We start from the raw sequence: 18,196 nt of genomic DNA, 5'->3' as shown, positions 1-18,196 counted from the left end.
CAGCTGCCAACTCAAGGGGCTGCAAGGACTCAAAGTGGTATGACTTCAGTGAAGGCTTTGAAAGGACCAATTTGTAACACAAATAAATGAGCCTGTTTGGTATTTTGTTTGCAGGGTTTGGCTAGACGCAGCTGTAACTACGGAAACCCAGGCTGTCGTGTGGCATTACTAATAGGGTGACAATTACAGCAGCACCATTAATGTCAGCCTCGCTGCTGCTTTCACTCCCTATTAATCAGCCACAACAGTAGTTATTTTCACAGGATACTGTATACACACAGAAGCTGCCAAAAGTGTGTTTATGGTTAAACTTTATCCCCTTTGGTCAGTCTGAATAACATTAAGACATACTAGCTAGCATACTAGCACCAAAAAGTGAAACTGCACATCAACTATGTTTACGTAAGTTCCTCAGCTCTCTGTGAGTGGTGTGAAGTTTTCAATCTGGACATACTGCAAGTTCAGAATTTTGTTCTCACCTACAGTGTTTCTGGCAGAAGCCTGACTCTTGAAGTGACAGAGTGAGTGACTGTTGACAAAGAAAGTGATGTGAAGAACCCAGAGGTCAAGTTTTTTTTCCCCCACTTTCAATATGAAAGGAGTTGCTTCCTGTCGAGGTATGCCACGCTTAAAGTGGGCCAGTTCTATTTGTGGTTGTGTAATGGTATGAAAGAACAACTGTGCAGCCCCTTACAAGGAGGCAGTGTGTACCCTCATTACCTTGTTAATGCTCCTTTGGCAAGCTGCTGTTATGGGGCGAGAGGTTAATGCCAGCTAAGCTTTATTTATTGTTCCCCCTAAAAAATGCTTAACAGATTTAATGTATAAGGTTACAGACGTGTCTGCTCCTGCTCTACGCTTCACCAGTTCTTATAATGGTTTACTCTGTGAAAACCCTGTATTTGCTGTTTGATTATGTGAAAAAGGCCATGTGATTCCTTGTCTATGATCTCCAGACGTCAGTATGAAGCCCTGTCAGATAAATACACAAAGTATATACCACTGTACTCACTATTCATCCTCTAAGAAACACTATACATACCCCTTTTCTGTCTGTAGCCGATACCCACAGGTCTATATAGTCAGTAATCGCCACAATAATCTTACCAATGTGAAAATCACATCACCCAGGACCAGGAGTAGGAATTTGCCCCCTTCTTGTCACAATAGCTCATGAGAGGCACTCAGTAAACACTTAACCCCCACTAGCCCCCACTGACTGCACATACAAGGAGACTGTTTGAATTTGACTCCACTTCTCTCCCGTCAGGAGACACCATGCACACACATACACTCAAACAATCACAAGTAGTCAATTGTATATTTATTTACATATTCAGAACACTTCACTGGGATAAATCCATAGCGAGGTGTCCTAATAGCTTGGTCGCTGACTGGGGAGATGAGCTTTGCTTTTCAGATACAGTTTGTCACTGTGTAATTTGATCTTTTTGGTCTTGGCTGACGCTTATCTTTGTGTCTGATTAACAGGCAAACGTCCGCAGAGAGTTCAACCAGTGGCCAGCATACAGTCTATGAAGCTATCTGTGGTAAAACAGGTGGGTCTGATGCTACAGTTCTACACACGCTTATTACCGTGTTGTAAATTGGCCTGTTGGTGCTGTAGGCAGGGGGTACATTATGCCCTCTCTATGCCAGTGTCAGTGATTACAGCCAGGCATAGTGGACATTCCCCATGGAGGACTGATAAACACCACTGGATATTTTTAGCCTGCTCGTGCTTGCTCAGTGGTGTGCAGGATGTGTACATGTGTTTTGCCAATGTAAAATATAACTACATTGTCATAATAATAAATAGTGTACAAAATGTAATTACACCCTCGTTAGAATAGTACAAGTGAGGTTTTATTGGTTATTATATTACAATGACTTGTGCCATGACCCTTTTTAGAGTTAATGCCAAGTAAAGCTGAAGCAGCCAGATCTGAATCAGGACATAAACAAACATTTCAATGTGGTAATTGGCTGTTTGATCATATAGTCTGTATGTCTCCAAGACCAGAGGTCACATTACTGCAGAAGGATAAAGAGGCATAACAGTGATGAAATCTTTCTTCTGTAATGAGATCCAGTGAAGGGAACGGTTCGGGCATTCCCATCTGTTGGTCATTCCGACGCAGTCATAATTACTGTCCATATGCCAAAAGGGCTGTCCAGTTGTACCCCAGAGAATGCAAAATGTTGCTCTCAGTCTCAGTCTAAGTTTATTACTGGCAGTGCACTGCAAGTGTGGATGCTTGCACTCACGTGTGCCCCCTGTCATCCTGCCCTGTTTCCACAACTCTTTCCATCCTGAGTGAAGTGTTGAGCTTATTGCAGTAACAGTGATATTAAGCAGTTTGCGCTGATGCACATATGTTTGCCTGATCAAGGGCTTTTTTCCACAGACCTACTATACATTAGCATTAGCCAATCATACAAGTCATCGCATCACGTGAGTGTCACAGTGAAGTCGACCCAGAGATCAGCTTGTCGGAAAAACACAGTAGCTGTGCACCACCCAGTCCCTCTCCCCTCCAAAATGAGTGTGTGTGCGTCTGTGACCAGAACATTTCTTTTCTTCCCCCCAAAACTATGAAGGCTGGCTTAGGTTAACAAACATCTTATAAACTCATCAATTACTGTAACTGGATCCGTTGGGAGAAGCTTCTGAATTTCATGAATGCATTTTTTCCGTCGTTCAGGGCGCAAAGGGTGGGGGAGATGCTTCTCTCTCGACTTAAAAAAAAAATTCTGAAGCAAAGAAAAAAGAGATCCCAGTACCAAAACCAGTTAGCAAGGCCAGTTAAGCATGAATGGGATCGGGAGTTGAACGGACTCAGTGTGGTGTTTCGGAGGGAGGAGGGTGTTATTAGAAGGGGCACAGCCTTTGTGGAGCTTAGGAGTGCGTCAGGTCTTTCTGCCTGCCCAGTGTACCTTTGTAGCGAGATGACTGAGTTCCCCTGATTGACTCTGACAGGGAGTTAGAGCAGGGTCCAAATGGAGAGAATTCTCTATGATCAGCTGTCAACCATCATTAATCACACTCTCCCTTTATCTCTCTCTTGTGCGCTCTCTTAATCTCTTCCTCTCTTTGCTCGTACAACTCTCCCTTTATCCTCTGAAAACCTTTCCTGCTCACTCACCCCATTTCCCCCTTTCCTTCCCTACTTCTTCTGTGTTCATTTTTGACATGAGATGAGGGGAGGGGTTTTGATGAGGACCTATCAAAGCTTTACAAACCGAGATTATATCGACCACATGTGTTTTACAATGATTCCCTTGAAGCTTTCTTGAAGTTCTCAGGGCTCCACAGCTGGTGACTGAGGAGATTTATTGCTTTCAGGTTGAGGAGGAAATGAATGCTGCACTTGTGCCATTTTAATGGGAGTCTGATCATGTCAGGACGGATAGCTTAGGCCTCTCTCTATCAAAATAAGACTGTGTGGTGCCTTGTTGGGAAAGGAAGGTAGTTATTGGCTGTCATCCCCTTTTCAGATGTCTTATGTAAGTTATTGGATGTTTGATTCAAAGCAGTCACTGACACCCTTTTTCCTGGTGAATTACTTCCCTTAAATAATGCATTTTATTAGTTATGTTGCTTGTAGATAAGGTCAAATGTAATAATAATAACAGCACTTAATGGTTTTAGAATCCTCTAAAGATCTTAAAATAATTAAGGCATATTACTGACTATACTGTTAATATACCATTCAATAAACTTTTGACATCGTGTCTTCCATAATTTTTTGTTTTAAGTGTCCTTTGGCGTAGGACATGTTAGAGAGAATATTGTGCCTTTTATCTTTTTTCTTTTGCTGAGCTAGAGGAAGCTGCTTCCAGCGGTCATGTCATCGGATTGGAAGTCGGGGAGATGTTTTCCTTCTTCAGCTCAGTCAGGCCCCACGGTGTAAAAGAGCACCAAAATAAACAGAGTGTGCAGAGAGGGAATGAAAGGGAATACTGTTTGGGAGCACAAACACGGCTCTAACTGGACTTGGAATGCCTTTTCTACTGGATGCCTGGCCGCGTGCCAGCCGATAGGATGAGGAGTGAGGGGGCGGCCAGACAAAAGGCTAGGCACAGAGATGACTGAGCAGGTCTGCTGGTAACCACCGAGACCATGAATGATTAAAAAGATCAACAAAACATTCACCAGGAGGGTTTTAGTGTGCTCTTTTGGCGTAAAACTCTTTCAAGTTTGACCTAAATATGTTTGTCTGTGCACACTGTTGGGAAAACCCTTCCAACTCTTTTGTATTAATTTTACTTTCATCTGTTGCTTCCCAGGTCTTTCTATGTACCACAAGCTGTTCCAGAGCCAGGAGCCCGGCCACAGATGACATGAAGGCGACCAGAGGCACGTCCTGCCCCTCTGCTGGCCTGACAGGTGTCTCTGCATGTAACTACATCCTCACAGAGGTGTATTCTGGGAAAGGACAACAGCAACAGATGAAAGCATGCCAGACATCGAACAGGGCCCTATTAACTTCTCTATGATACAGCCACAGACATGTGAGAGGATGGGCTGCGAGGCCAGGAATGCCCAGCTTTGACGCAGGTTGGGATTTTGTTGCGCAGCTCAACATCAGTTGGCCTTTTCAGCTCCCCCCCCCCCCACCTCCCCTAACCCCCTTCAGCTACACTCAGTCTATATACCAACAGTTGTCTGCCTTCATTCTCTCCATGCTACTGATGCCACAGAAAAATTTCACTGACAGATAACCTTCAGCAGATGGTTCTTCAAGCCCCAGTGGCATTTTAAATACGGGATTCAACATTTTATTCTTTACTCATGCGTGAATGGCATGTGCACCGCTAGCCATTCATGCTGTTTTTTTCTTTCTGAAAAGTTATACGAACAGGTGAGATGGTGGTTTTGTATTGTAGAGGTTGACTGAGCAGCTTCTCATCATTGCATGCAGAGAAGTTCCTTTCATGTCTTGCTGCTGGCTTTAGACACTCCAACTCCCGGTCGTCGTTGGAAGCCATATTGCTGCCAAGTCGTACTCTATGACTAAGTATAGCATCCTTTCATTATTGGCTTAAAAAATAAACTTTTTGTTTGTTAGAAAATACAAATACAATTGGTTGCTGTCTTGTTCCTTTTTTACGAGGAGGATGTAACACTGTTGCTGGGATGTTTAAGTTTTATATGAAGAAAAAAAATGGCTTGTGATTATTCCTGTAAACTGTTGAGATGTTGATGTTGTTTTCCTTTGATGGACCAAATTTAATATTAATATTAAGTAAATTATTGTTATTGCATCAGTATTTATTTACTGTACATTGACTACCCAAAAGGCTTTTTGGCCGTTTCTGTAGCTCAAAGCATAACATAAAGAGGAATTATGGTTATGCAAAGCCTTGCCTACAATGAAGGTTAATGCTGCACCAGCAGACCAATATCCTTGTGGATATTCTGTTGCTTGGGACCATATAGTGAGTTCACTCAGGGCGAGTTAATAGAATAAAACATATCTGTTATATATCAATAGATTGAGCATATGTTTATGACGTCTTTGTCAAAAATACTTGAATTTCTTGCATGTCTTTGTCATATCAACTGATGATTCTCATCAGTGATTTTGCACAGATTGCAGTTTTCAATGCAGTACAATAGAACTGGTTTTAATACACTTGATGGTATTTTTTTGTAGTGATTGATGTTAAACTTTACTACTGTTAAAGCCAGTGCATGCTGTATTACAATAATCAGTAGAATCCAAATCAATGTGTATATTCTCCTGTGGTGATACAAAGTTGTTTACAGTCAGTCATTTAATCTGTTTTGTTGCTGATTGTTTACAACACACATGCATGGAAATGTAATACTTTGGAATAGGAATCATCTCAGCAGTCTGTATCAAACAACATTGAAATGAATGTCTAAAAAAAAACATTAAAACATGCTGATCATGTCAGTAAATGTATTTTTTCACCACACATGCTGTACACTGGAAGTTGTCAATCACTGGACTTTGAATTCTTCACTTTGGTCAACTAAATGTACCCTATTACCCTTAAAAATAAAGTGCTCTAAAATACTTAATACAAATGGAAAAACTCAGGAAGAAAAAGAAAATATAACAATTCTATCCAACTGTCCATTTTTTAATTAAAAAAAGGTGTTTCCAAGAGTAATAAGAAAAACATTTACAGTTTGTGATCTAGTTAAGTGTTCACTTAGTGACATACATCGTCTCATACAACAGAAAGGCTTCACTTTAAAACAAAAAAACAATCCCTGGAATCACCATCCTGTTGTATTACAGAGGTAAACATAACTATGGAAATACTACTTTTAAAATAAAGGTTGGTTTCCAGCATGTTTTATTTTTTCCTAAGGTAATTTTTATTCAACAGCATTTAATCCTAAACAAACAGTGTAGGGAGCTGTGTCGTGCACAGCGTCAGTTTCCAGCTCGGACGTTCGAAGGTGTCCTGTGTGTCAGGGCCGTGGGGATGTGTTTGCTCTCAACAAACAACAATTATTGTTTCACCCTCTTTGACGTGTTCCTCATGCTGAGTTCAGTCTGCATTCAGTCATTTTCTCTTTTTTTTTTTTTACTGTAATTATTTTACGTCTTCAAGAATGCAGTGGTCATTGCAAGACAATTATTGTTCTGGTCCTCTTTCATTGAAAATGGGCTTTGAATACCAACTTTATATAACACAGGTACAGGCTCTCAAAATACTGGAATATGAAAAAAAAAAAAAGACATGAGAAACAAGGCGATGGTTGTAGAGGTCTGATGGGTTTGAGAGCGTTAGTAAAGTGGTGTTTGACAAGTTTTTTAGGTAAATGCTGCCGATGATTGTGAACAGAGTGGTGGACTGCATCTTTTGAGAGTGAGAGAGAGAGAGAGAGAGCTCGGGGAAGGCTGAAGCAGGGGTTGGAGGCACTCGTGGAGGACAAACTGTACCGCACCCCCCTCCCTTCTCTAACCCCTCATACCAGCTCCTGAGTAGTGGTGGGAGCCGTCACATCCCATGTCTCTCAGTGGGGCCCTGAAGCCCCTGTAGTCTAGCTGCACTTGCAGGACTTGACCACCATGTTGGAGAGCTGCTCGACTTTAGGGGAGCGACCCACGTAGTAGAGGATGGTGAGGGGCTCCAAGTCCTGAGGAACACAGCAGGGTGACGCAGATGCTTCGGGGTTCAACGTGTTGTACAGGCTCAGCAGCTGTGGAAGAAACAGCAGAGAGGGAGATGGGGTTCAGCAACCACATTTCCCCAAACAGAATTACGACTGTAATGTGCTGGGCACTTTGTCTCACCGAGCTGTGGGTGGTGTCTGCACTGCGTAGGTAAGGACAGGGACCAGAGCAGAAGTTGGCGTAGTACCCTTCAGGCTGATGGATCCACCTCCAGCCCAAATCCTGCCGGAAATTAATATATAGTGGTCGCACACAGCAGTTCTCCTCATAATTGCTGCAGACAGAGACAGGACGGAGAGGATTACACACTTCATTTTGCAGATAACATACAATTTTAAAGAGTTGTATACATTTTCCTCCCTATGTTCCTCACAGCCAAAAATGAGAGAGAGGTTAAGAAATTCCACTCTTAGGTGTGCCCTTATTTTCGTTCTTGGAGTCAGCCCAGGTGTCTTTGGAGCTGCCTATCAGCCTGACAGAGGAAATCCAGAGGAGGTAGCATTTGTTAGTACTGGGACAGATCCCAACTTGTATCAGCTAATACCTCTGTCATGCTCGTCTAGGTGATTAACAAGCTCGTTCTACGCATTCTGTGCCCGTGTGCTCTTCTTCCTGCCATCTGTTTGATATGTGACAGCTGATTTCCATTTCATGTTCCCTTGGCTAGTGTACTACTTGACAATATACCCCCTTGCCTGCCAGACAATAATAGTGGGCATTTTTTGTTTGCAATATTTTAACTAGCTCAGTGTTCAAATCACCTATACTGACAGTGCAGGTGCAGCCAGAGTAATTATTTTACAAAGTTGAAGACAATGAACAATAGTCTAAGCAGTGTGTTTTTCCAGGATTAATTAAATGTGCCTTACTTGAAGCAGTAATTGGTGTCAAGTGCCCGCTTGCGCCTGCGGGAGGAGGATTGGGCATCCAGCCTGTGGGAAGGGAGCATCATGAGGATGAGGTGGGGCTGCTCCTTTTGCTTTTTCACGCGGTTCAGATCGTCATAATCGGCTTCCATACCTGCAGGAGTGAGTCAGTTAGTCTGGAGCATACCAAGAAAAGCTGCACAAAAACACAAGAGGATTTGTTGGGAAGGTGTTTGTGCTTCAAGAGCGGACTTTAGTGGAACCACAACCTCACTCTAATCAGTGAAATAAACTGTGACTTCTGCAGAAGGATACTGTAACATCCAGACAGCACTCATTTTTGGCTCACTTTTCATCCTTCTCCTTACTCAACATTGGTCCCTAACTTCCTTCTTTCCTCCGTTCTGCCCCCTGGGCCTGTGTCTGCTCATCCAATCTACCCCTGATAGTTAAAGCAGTGGATATCTCAGGAGAGATGTTGCTGGTGGATATGTACGCCTCTCTTTAATTCGGGGCCAAGCGTCTGAGCGCCGTGGCAGCACATTCTTTGTGGCCAAGCCAGTCGGGAGTGTTCCCAGGGCTGAGGGCCCGGGGGCCCCAATGCTAAGTGAGATACCAGATCAATTGTATTCCCATGCTCTGTGTCTCTCTGTTCCTCTTAGAAAGGAAACCCATTATCTTACCAAAAAGACCTCAATAGGTATTGCTGCTGGAGGAACATGTTGATGGCTGGATTAAAAGCAACTTCTTCTTCTTCTTTTTCTTTTTTTTAATCTGTCTCATAATAAGGAGAGTATTGTGAGTGTTATTGCCACATAACCGATTATCATTCATCCTGAGAAACATTGTGCTAGAACACAATGACTGACTAAGAGACAAAATCAACGCCTCAGGTATCTTTCATTTGGCAGAATGCGATGCAATGCAACGAAACAAAGGGCCCGTTGAGCCTTTTATGCAACTTCAGAAAAAAAATGCTGGAACCAGACATGCAAATTAAGAGCTGAATTTAAAATATTTGGACTTTCATCAAATCCTCTGTCATTTGTAGAAGTAAAGTAGTACAGACTCCACTCTGCCAACATAGCAACATTAGATGGGGCGTTCTTTAGAGGCCCTGTATAAAGAGGTTTGTAGCACCACATTTAACATTTATATAACTCCAACCAATGCATGCCAATATCCATTATTCATATAAATAACAATTAATAATCCAAAAATAGTTTTGAAACAACATCTGGAACAGGCGCTAAAAAACTAAAACTGGAACCAAAAACAAACTCCTAGTATAACAGTTTATACTAAGACCCACTAATGCAAATCATCCCAAAACCAGCACTGCCTTAATAGCGCTAATCAGAATAAACCAAATTTTCCAACAAACATGAGATGCCTATCTGGAACATTAGACAAATCAAACACAAATCAAACAGACGTAAATGTTATCTGGCTCTCGATCATAAATACAAGCTGGCAGAACATCTTTTCTCTGTGAGAGATCAAAAGCACAGACAAATACAGACTTAGTGACCACAATCTGGCTGTACTGACAGGACGACACAAAAAATGCTGGAAACCTGCACGACAGGCAAGATTGAGACTGACAGCAGTTCTTAAAATGTGACAAATCAGACTAGAATACTATAAGACAGTTATTGACTCCCAATATTACGAAATGTAGTGAAAGCAAAAAACTGTTCTTTTAAATTCTCATTATGTAGTTGCATGCCATAAACTGAGGAACAGACGGTAAGAACATCACACTGAACTTAACAGCTAAGAATCTCAATTCATCTATCACTATCTACACAACTGTAACCAATATTGTTTCTTATTTAAATTTTTGCTTTAGGGATCATTTTTGATTTCCCCCCAATTATAATATTCTTTAGCTAAGTTTATATAAATGTGTCTGGTTGATTGTATCGGTTTCAACACCTTGCTAAACTGAAATTTGAACCGAGTAAGGCAGGCTCATAACAAGCTTGCTGACACAAATCAATTTCTGTCACATCATTGAGGTATCAAATGCCGTCTCACCTTTGAACTTGACTTCCAGCACTTCATTGGTATTCTCGATAATGTCACCATTAGGCCTGAAAGTGTGGCAGGGACAATGCACACTGATCTCCAGACCAAGATTGGTCTCTGAGGGCGAAACAAGAGCAGCAGAGGGGTGTAAGGAGCTGACATTTTCCCCTAAGGCCATTATCCTTCATTTCAAATGAATCAGTGCTCTTTGGCAGGATATGTAATAAGGTGCAATGCAAGGAACATTTGAGGTGTCCCACTCACGTCGGTACATCAGCCACTCCCTCACTGTCTCTGTAACATCAAAGGAGACCCACTCAGATGTTCCCTTGGTCAGGACGTTCTTGCCCCCAATGTAGCGCTGTTTGGCTTTGGGGTCGTCTTTCTGGAGGATCTGTGAGGAAAGATGAAAATGTGACCCAGCTGCATAAACTCTGTCTTTTACACACACACACACACACACACACACACACACACACACACACACACACACACACACACACACACACACACACACACACACACACAGAGAGAGAACCAGAGCTGTCTGTCTGAGCCAGACTCTCCAGGATGCCTTGGGCCAAATGTCTACTCCTCATGGAAAAAGTGACTCCCTGTGTTGATATCCCCATTTTGCAAGTTAATGCCTGCGTGTTACCCTCCTGCCAATGAGAACCTGGCTGTCCTTCACATCAGCAGTTCAAACTCTGACTTTAGCCGGGCTCCCAGATGCAGTGTCAGGCAGTTCAGGGGAAAAAAAGGCAGGGGTGGCAGGTATCTCTGCAGACATTCACGCCCTGGCTGTGTTATCACGTTGAGACCTCAAATGTACAAAACTGACGATGGAGGAAAATGCAACAGTGTGGTTCAGACATTCCTATCTCCATTCAGCACCTCTCTGAACAAAGGTGTTTATCTGTAGTGAGAAATGTGTGTGTTTGGATGGTGGGTATGAGCACTTAGCCCCACAGCAGTGCTATGGATAACCAGGTTCCTGAACATTGTCAGGATCTAATCTGTCTTCCTGTGGGAACGAGGGGCCACAGGACTGCCAGCGTCAGCCCTCTGCCAATCAGCTCCAGCCTGAAAAGTGTGGGGGCGAGCGAGCAGCTCCATTTACTCCCCCAGTGGGTGACCCTGCCTCTATCTCCTCCTAGGCCCCTGGAAACAATCTGAGGGCCTGACAGTCTGTATTCAGCGCTGGCCAGAGCCTTGCCTCAGAGGCGGTATGCAGTCCGGAGACGCTTGTCTCCCTGGCAGGAAATGTTGGAACCTGATCATTACTCCGAGTCTCTCACGGGAGATTAATGAGGAAACCGAACAAAAAAAAAAAAATCCATCCTTGCCACCCAACACACACGGACATCTAACAGATGCATGCTTGAACACACTTGAACAAAAATGCACATAAACACACAAATGCAGGTGGAGATCTATAAACCCCCCTGTTGAAAGCATAACACATTACTTGAGCTAACAAGGATGGACAACTGCTTTGAGATTGACAGCTGAGAAAGAAGAAACTGCCGAATGGTAATCTAGGGTTTCTTAAAGACGGCTGTGCAAGCTCTTAAATTTATCCTAATGTATAATCCATTTGACTGTAAGCACATGGAATAATGATCAGTGCATGAAAAGAGAAGAGAGGGAGTTGGACAACCTAATATAAATGTTTTCATCTTTCTTGCTGACCTGCACAGGCCTTCTGAGAGAAATAGAGCACATTACCCCCCTGCGCTCTGCTAACAGTGGAAATGAACGGTCAGTTCACACACCTGGTAGAGCTCAATCCTCTGCTCGTTTCTCTTGGCGTTGTAGTTGGGCATCCGCAGGGCTCGGAACTCAGCGCGGAACAAGTTGGTGGAGTTCTTCTCCATGGTGGAGACGTTGAAGCGGAATACCTTGGAGGTTATACCCTTAGGGCAGAAGGAGAGGTCATCTGCAGGTAAAGGGGAAATGATGACTCAACAGTGGCTTTAAAGATGTTATTAAATATCTCCTCAAAAAAAGATCAGATTGGATATCTCATTGTTTCTTTTGTCAGACTCCCTTTTAAGCTCTTATCCATCTGTTACCTCACTGTGTACATGTTATCAAAGCCTATTTTCCACTCACATCCTTACAGGGGTGGACATGTTTACCTTCTGATTATTGATAAGCTTTTTGTGAAGGATTCCCCTCTACAGGTTTAGATAGCTTACAGATAAAGACAAACCTTTCTTTTTTTTTTTTTTTTTTACTATTTCTAGTCCATTCCAGAGAGACGTGGGCCATTACCACGAACCATCTGCTTATGCTTTGTGCGGTCCGAGTTAGCAACAAGTTGAAGTCATGAAATGAAAACCAAATGTCCCATGTGCGGTGGTGGAGCAGGCTGCAGTGGGACGGCAGCATGCTCCTCCTCCGCCCACCAGCTCTGGAGCCCAACAGGTGCTCCGAGGGCTCGGACAGCAGCCAAGTATTCTCTGGAACCGAGAGAAACATGTGTGCTCACGTGCTAGAGCAGAACAATACCTGAGAAACCCATCGAGGAGGGCGACTCCATCGTGACAGTAACGCCACTAAGTGCATGCTTGACAAGCAATAACTTGCCCTATGCATGGTGTGTGTGTGTGTGTGTGTGTGTGTGTGTGTGTGTGTGTGTGTGTGTGTGTGTGTGCTCTAACCTTTAGCAGAATCAGCTAAATAAATGCCCGCATTGTGATTGTATCTGAAAAGCTTCCTGTTGTACTGAAGCCTTCTCCCTTTTTATATCATCATACCATTGAACAGTTTATTAATTTAACAGGCCAAGCACATGCAGTGTTGAGCAAAACAAGCACATAGCAAACGTTTTATGGGCCAAGTGGAAACAGTCATTTACAGCCAAGCCATGGCTAATTTATTACCCCAAGCTTAAGCTTTATGACCAAACCTTAGATTTGCTGGTGGTTGAAAGGGGCACTGCACCTTAAGCTGATTTGCACCTTGAGCTGTTTCAGGACAAATGGAAACTCAGAAGTTCAGTTGTTTCTGTGTCACGCCAAAGGAACTTGCACATCTCCGAGTATCTGCACTTCATTTGACCCATAATCCTATTTCAGTGTCCTCCCAGTCATTATCTGATATTTCCACAAAGTTTTTTTTCAACTTTCCCTATTTATAGGTGACCTTCTCAGCATTCATCCCCAGCCAGATATCTGTCCAGTGTTTCCACGCAATCTATAAGGAGGAAACCTCAGTAGCCTTTTCCTCCCCTCTCTCACTGGCCCCCCACCCCTCCCTTTGCCTCCCCCACAGAAGGTGGAAAGCCCCACTTTGAGGGGAGATTTGAAATTCTAATCAAGTCTTTGGTTTCCTTTTGGATGACCTCATTTTTCCCATTGCAATGGTTTTAGGTGGATTTCACATTATGGCTTATTTTTGCCAAGGGTCTGAAAGGTAATTTGTTCCATGTTGGTAAGTGGAGGGGATTGCTTGCATAATTAAAATGAAATACATTCACCAATTATGTGACCCCCACCATTTTTAGATGATAGCTCCTACGAATCAGTGTCAGGATGCTGACATAAGTTTGACCCGTAAACCATTTGAAGAAGCACAGATTAATGTCAATAAGCTTCTCCAGATTCTTATTTTTTGCTGGTAAATCCACTCAGGAAAAAAAAATGTTTTTGGTGTTGAATATTATCTAAATTATACTATACTATACTTAAAGTACACACTTCTTAGATCAGATTTTAATGGGAGAATTCAGTTATACTGCAGGACATTCTCAATAACACCCTGCAAAAGTATATTTATAGTCATATAAAAGCATGGATAACACAATGATGCCCAGCTGATCTCATTCTCATATTAACACTCAATTAATTTGAACATATGTGGGCTTAAAATGAGGCATTTAGAGATGAGGTTGTACAGGAAGGCTTGGGGTCGGATGTTTTGAATAGTTCTGTTGTAAAGCTTCACATTAAGTGCCTCACCCAGACGCTATCAACCACACCTTGCAGACTGGCACACGCACAAACCTTGTGTGTCTCGGATCCTCTCCTGTCATGACACACAAACTTCCCGATAAAAACTCTCAGGAATCACCTCTCTTTGCCCTTTTGCCCGGAGGATTGTCCGTGATGTCAGTTTCTCCAGAGCTTTGCAGAGGTAAACAAAGGAAATAGAAAGCATAAGGCAGCAGGTGCTAGCCAGCTGCTGAGGTGTCTAGGTCTCATAAAGGACAACACAAAGTTCTTTGGAAATGTCTTAGTTTGAGTGCTCTACTGTCTAGTTAAAAAGCAGTATCTGAAATTAGAATTGTTTTGCATTTTGCTACTATGGTTTAATTTTCACTTACCCATGACCCAGATACTGAGTTTTAATAGTCCAGATTTCAAATACTGCTTTTGTATCAGAGAATAGTCTCATTTCTCTACTTCCTGCTGTGGCAGACATTGACTGTGGCAGGTCACTACAGCAGATGAGATAATGTGCAGCTCTGTTCTGAAGAAAAACAACTTTTTTTCCACTTGATTAAGCATGAGGAAGCAAAATGGTAAAGGCGTGGGAGTTTTAGGGGGTGGGTGGGGGGCGGGAGGGATGCTGCTTCTTTGGGAACAGGCCAGAGACCTCTGTCTCTGTTTGTTCAGATGACATCATCTTTCTACTATCCCATATATCAGATACCCTGCTGTCCTCAGCGCTAGTCCTCATTTTTTACTGAACCAACACTGAGTCAATGATTGGCTTGAAATTTCCCTGAAACTGCATGCTTGAGTGTGCAAAGAACGATCTGTCTAATTTAAGCACGGGCGGATTCTTAAAATGTTATCGTGCCAAAGGTCATCCTTCAGTTCTATTATGTCTTTATCTCCTTTCTTCAACAGTATTTTGTGTATGATGATATAATGAGACGCGCTGACCTCCTGATGCACCAGAAAAGGAAGATCTATTGCTGCCCAGTTTCAGTTATGCTTCATCTAGACATAAATGGCAAATGCCTTGATTTGCATTAGTAGTAGTGTCTAAGAAAAGCAGTCTGGAGCAAGTGGTGCATTAAAGGTATGAGAGAAAAGTTTCTGTTTAACTTTTTAACTGGGCATGAAAAAACAGCAAAACTTGACTATATTCCCAAAGCCTCCCACCTTCCAAAAACGGTGAATGTAAAACTCATTATATCCAGAAGGAATGAAAATGAACTACACTGCAAAAATTATCAAGGTGACAGACATTATGTTCCTACACACTGCGACAAGCCCTACTCTCTTTAAAAATTCCATAATGGAAAGGGTAAGAAAAGTGCTAATTAATGTATGTTGGCACTTCCTGTTAATTTCGTTAATATCCTCCTTGGGTACGCTGTTTAGGGCAGAAAGTGTTGCCAGTAGCAAGTCAAGTTCATGTCTTGTATTATCACCTATGGCCTACAGTATGAGACCAGCGTGATGTGTCCTGGGCACCTGGCCATCACTGATCCCACTCCTTAGACCTCTGTTTGTTTTGGGAGCTCTGGCTACCTCTGACCAGAGGATATACCCCGAGCTGTGTATTTTGAATGTCAGAGGCACTTTGTGGGACCTGTGAAATGGATTCGATTCAGGGCTAATGCTGGAACCAGCAGAGGCTCTGCTCAGTGTCACAGCACAGCATAAACACCTGTTGATTTCAAAATGGTAACACCATCATGCACTAACTGCCCCCTGACCCCTAAATAGGCACAAATCCAACTCTTCCACTTAAAAACTGACTTTCTCTGGAGAATCTGCTGCCCGGTAAGCTTCTGTTTCTGATTTCTGGAACAATCAATGGACCATAGTTTATACAGGAAATACCAATATGGATGAACAAGGGAATTAGATCATAACACAGAGCTACTCCGCTCCTCGCTACTAGAAGAAGAAATAGTGGGGAAATAGAAGTGAGAGTAGTAACAGTGGATGAAAAATATTGGGAAACTCACAGCCAGAAAATGGAAATGAGGTATTGGAGTTGGCAATAAATATTAGACTTAACTGCCTGAGAATTTTCCCCGCTTAGGAATGTGTCAGACTTAGGCTGGAGTTCCCATGGCTTTGGTGTGAGGTATGTATGAGGAATGGTGCTCATTCCAATTAGACTGTTTACTTTGCCCTCTCCTTTGCGCTCCGCTCCGCTGTGGAGGCGCGTCTGTGCGTAACAGACAAGAGTGGACAACGCCAGCTGGAAAAATGAGATCCCTGTTTTTGAGATTGTTACCTCACCTATAATAATTCTGTATCGAGGCCAGATAAAAGTCTTTAGTTTTATGAGGTGATATTTTTTTAATTGATTTGCACAAGTGAGTTTAAGAAGGTATTTGGATCAAGTTTGAGCATCTGCGTCTACAGTAAAAACTGTTGGCTGCATGGCGCACTGGCAAAATAAAATATCTTGCCAATCACAAATAATTACTCCACCCTGTATATTTTAAATCACTCACATCCAGAACTTTAAAAAGTTGGTCGTTTATTGGGTGTGTATCATGATAAAAAACAATGCACTTACTGTTTTCTGGCGGACCATTGATCATGTTGAACTTGTATATCTCTTTGGCATAGTACTCAGTCTCTGTGTTATCCTGTCCACAACTCTGCTGTCTGTCTCTTCCCAGCTCCTCAATGAGCTCCTTGGTGCTGTTATAAAGGGCCAGAACCTGAAACGGCACTTGACTTGGACCTGTGGTTTGAGGCGGACTGGTCAGCCGGAGTTTACTGAGAATCTGTCCCCGGACCGCCTCTACTCTCTTTTTCTTGATGTGGTCGATGTCCACAGTGGTGCAAGTGGATAGCGACAAAGTCATTGTCACACAGTTTGAGAGGAGGAAAAACAGAAGCGCTTTGCCCAGATTCATATTTCACTCTGCGTTCACTCACAACCGAGGCTTGTCAAGTAAAAAGAAAGCAAAACAAAACTAAATTCCGATTTGAATAGAATCCCTTTTTCTCTTTTCATTCAGGTCGTGAGTGAGTTCTGTTCCTGGAGGATTCCCATTTTTCTCAAGTGCTATGTCATCTTTGCAAAATGCGCATTTGCATGGGAGCAAATCCGTGCCATTTTGGAAAATATTCTCAACTCTTCATTAAAACTCTTTATCCTACTCTTCATCCCCCCTTGTCTCATGCAAGCATCTCTTCTCTCTCCTTCCTGGGTTTACAGGGGGGCACCGATCTCTGCAGCGCGGCTCAGTTTCTCCATTGCATTGGTCTCTTTCCATCCACTTGTGCTTATGGAGTCAGTGCGCCTCTCTGCTATCTCCCGTGCAATCCAGCCTCAAACACACTCCAGCGGTCTCCACTCTCACTCATACTTTATACTCACAAGTCGAGTGACGTTTTTCGAGGGAGGGGCGGCGAGTTAGAGCCACTGATCGGACAATGAGATCTGTCTGAAATGCGTTTAATGAGACATTTGATGTTGTCGAGGCTTGTTTTTCAATCACACTTTATTTTTTTTAAATAAAAAAAAAAAAGCGAAATATTGGGCAATATGTGATTTCGCAATAGATTTGACAAGGGAATATTTCTGTTTTCTGCCCCTTTCTTCGGATGGAGAGGACACACACATTTGTATTTTATAAATATGGCTAAAGTTAAGCAATGCTTTGCGGAGTGCTCATAAATTTCAATCATTAGGATCCTTAATCCCCATGGGGGGCGGGGGGTGCATTGAGTAGACTTTTTTTTTATAAAAGTCTTTGGATAATATTGGCCACATCCAAAATAAAGTTTTAGGCCTAGAGAAAAATCAAATGCAGACGGAAGGCCAAAGTTAACAAAAGGGATCTTGAAGGTGCACAGGGGGCCCAGCCAGCTGCTGTGATCCCCTCCATGCTGCTACCGTTCAGCTTCTCCCACCTCAATGACATAAAACACGCGCAACAGCGACATCTAGCGAAAGTTAGGGGAAACACCAGGTCCCATTTCTCTGCTTCCTTTCTCAGACTGTGGCTGTGTGATGATATTGACTGTGGCAGGCCTCTGAAGAAGATGAGATAATGTGATGGGGCTCTATTTGATTAAGCATAAGGAGGCAACATGTTAGAGGCGTGGGAGTTGTGGGAAAGATACTGTTTGTTTGGTAAAAGGCAAACTCTGACTCTCATTGTTTAGATGACATCATTTTTCGACTATCCCTCAGCGCTGGCCTTCA

General features: G+C 42.8%; 2 protein-coding genes across 4 annotated transcripts in view; one reads left to right on the top strand and one right to left on the bottom strand.

Annotated features, from left to right (window-relative positions):
* Positions 1-5,946, top strand: part of ttll5 (tubulin tyrosine ligase-like family, member 5) — a 46,829-nt gene extending 40,883 nt beyond the window's left edge. For 2 of the 3 annotated variants that reach the window (XM_051396127.1, XM_051396126.1), the window contains 2 exons: positions 1,492-1,559; positions 4,291-5,946. In XM_051396127.1, the coding sequence (XP_051252087.1) occupies positions 1,492-1,559; positions 4,291-4,343 (121 nt within the window). In that variant the 3' untranslated portion in view covers positions 4,344-5,946. The remainder of the gene's footprint in view (positions 1-1,491; positions 1,560-4,290) is intronic. The other variant, XM_051396128.1, reaches the window with a different exon arrangement.
* Positions 5,947-6,093: 147 nt separating this feature from the next.
* On the bottom strand, positions 6,094-17,344 carry tgfb3 (transforming growth factor, beta 3). Its single transcript, XM_051396141.1, has 7 exons — positions 16,553-17,344; positions 11,833-11,996; positions 10,322-10,451; positions 10,067-10,174; positions 8,030-8,180; positions 7,281-7,434; positions 6,094-7,186 (listed from the first exon to the last, which is right to left on the bottom strand). Exons 1-7 carry the CDS (start codon positions 16,896-16,898, stop codon positions 7,028-7,030), a joined length of 1,212 nt encoding a protein of 403 aa, XP_051252101.1. The 5' UTR covers positions 16,899-17,344; the 3' UTR covers positions 6,094-7,027.
* Positions 17,345-18,196: the final 852 nt, after the last annotated feature.

The sequence above is a fragment of the Dicentrarchus labrax genome, unplaced genomic scaffold, assembly GCF_905237075.1.
Source record: "Dicentrarchus labrax unplaced genomic scaffold, dlabrax2021, whole genome shotgun sequence".
Classification (NCBI taxonomy): domain Eukaryota; kingdom Metazoa; phylum Chordata; class Actinopteri; family Moronidae; genus Dicentrarchus; species Dicentrarchus labrax.
Note: the sequence above shows the minus strand (reverse complement) of the source record. Positions and strands in the feature narration are given on the sequence as shown.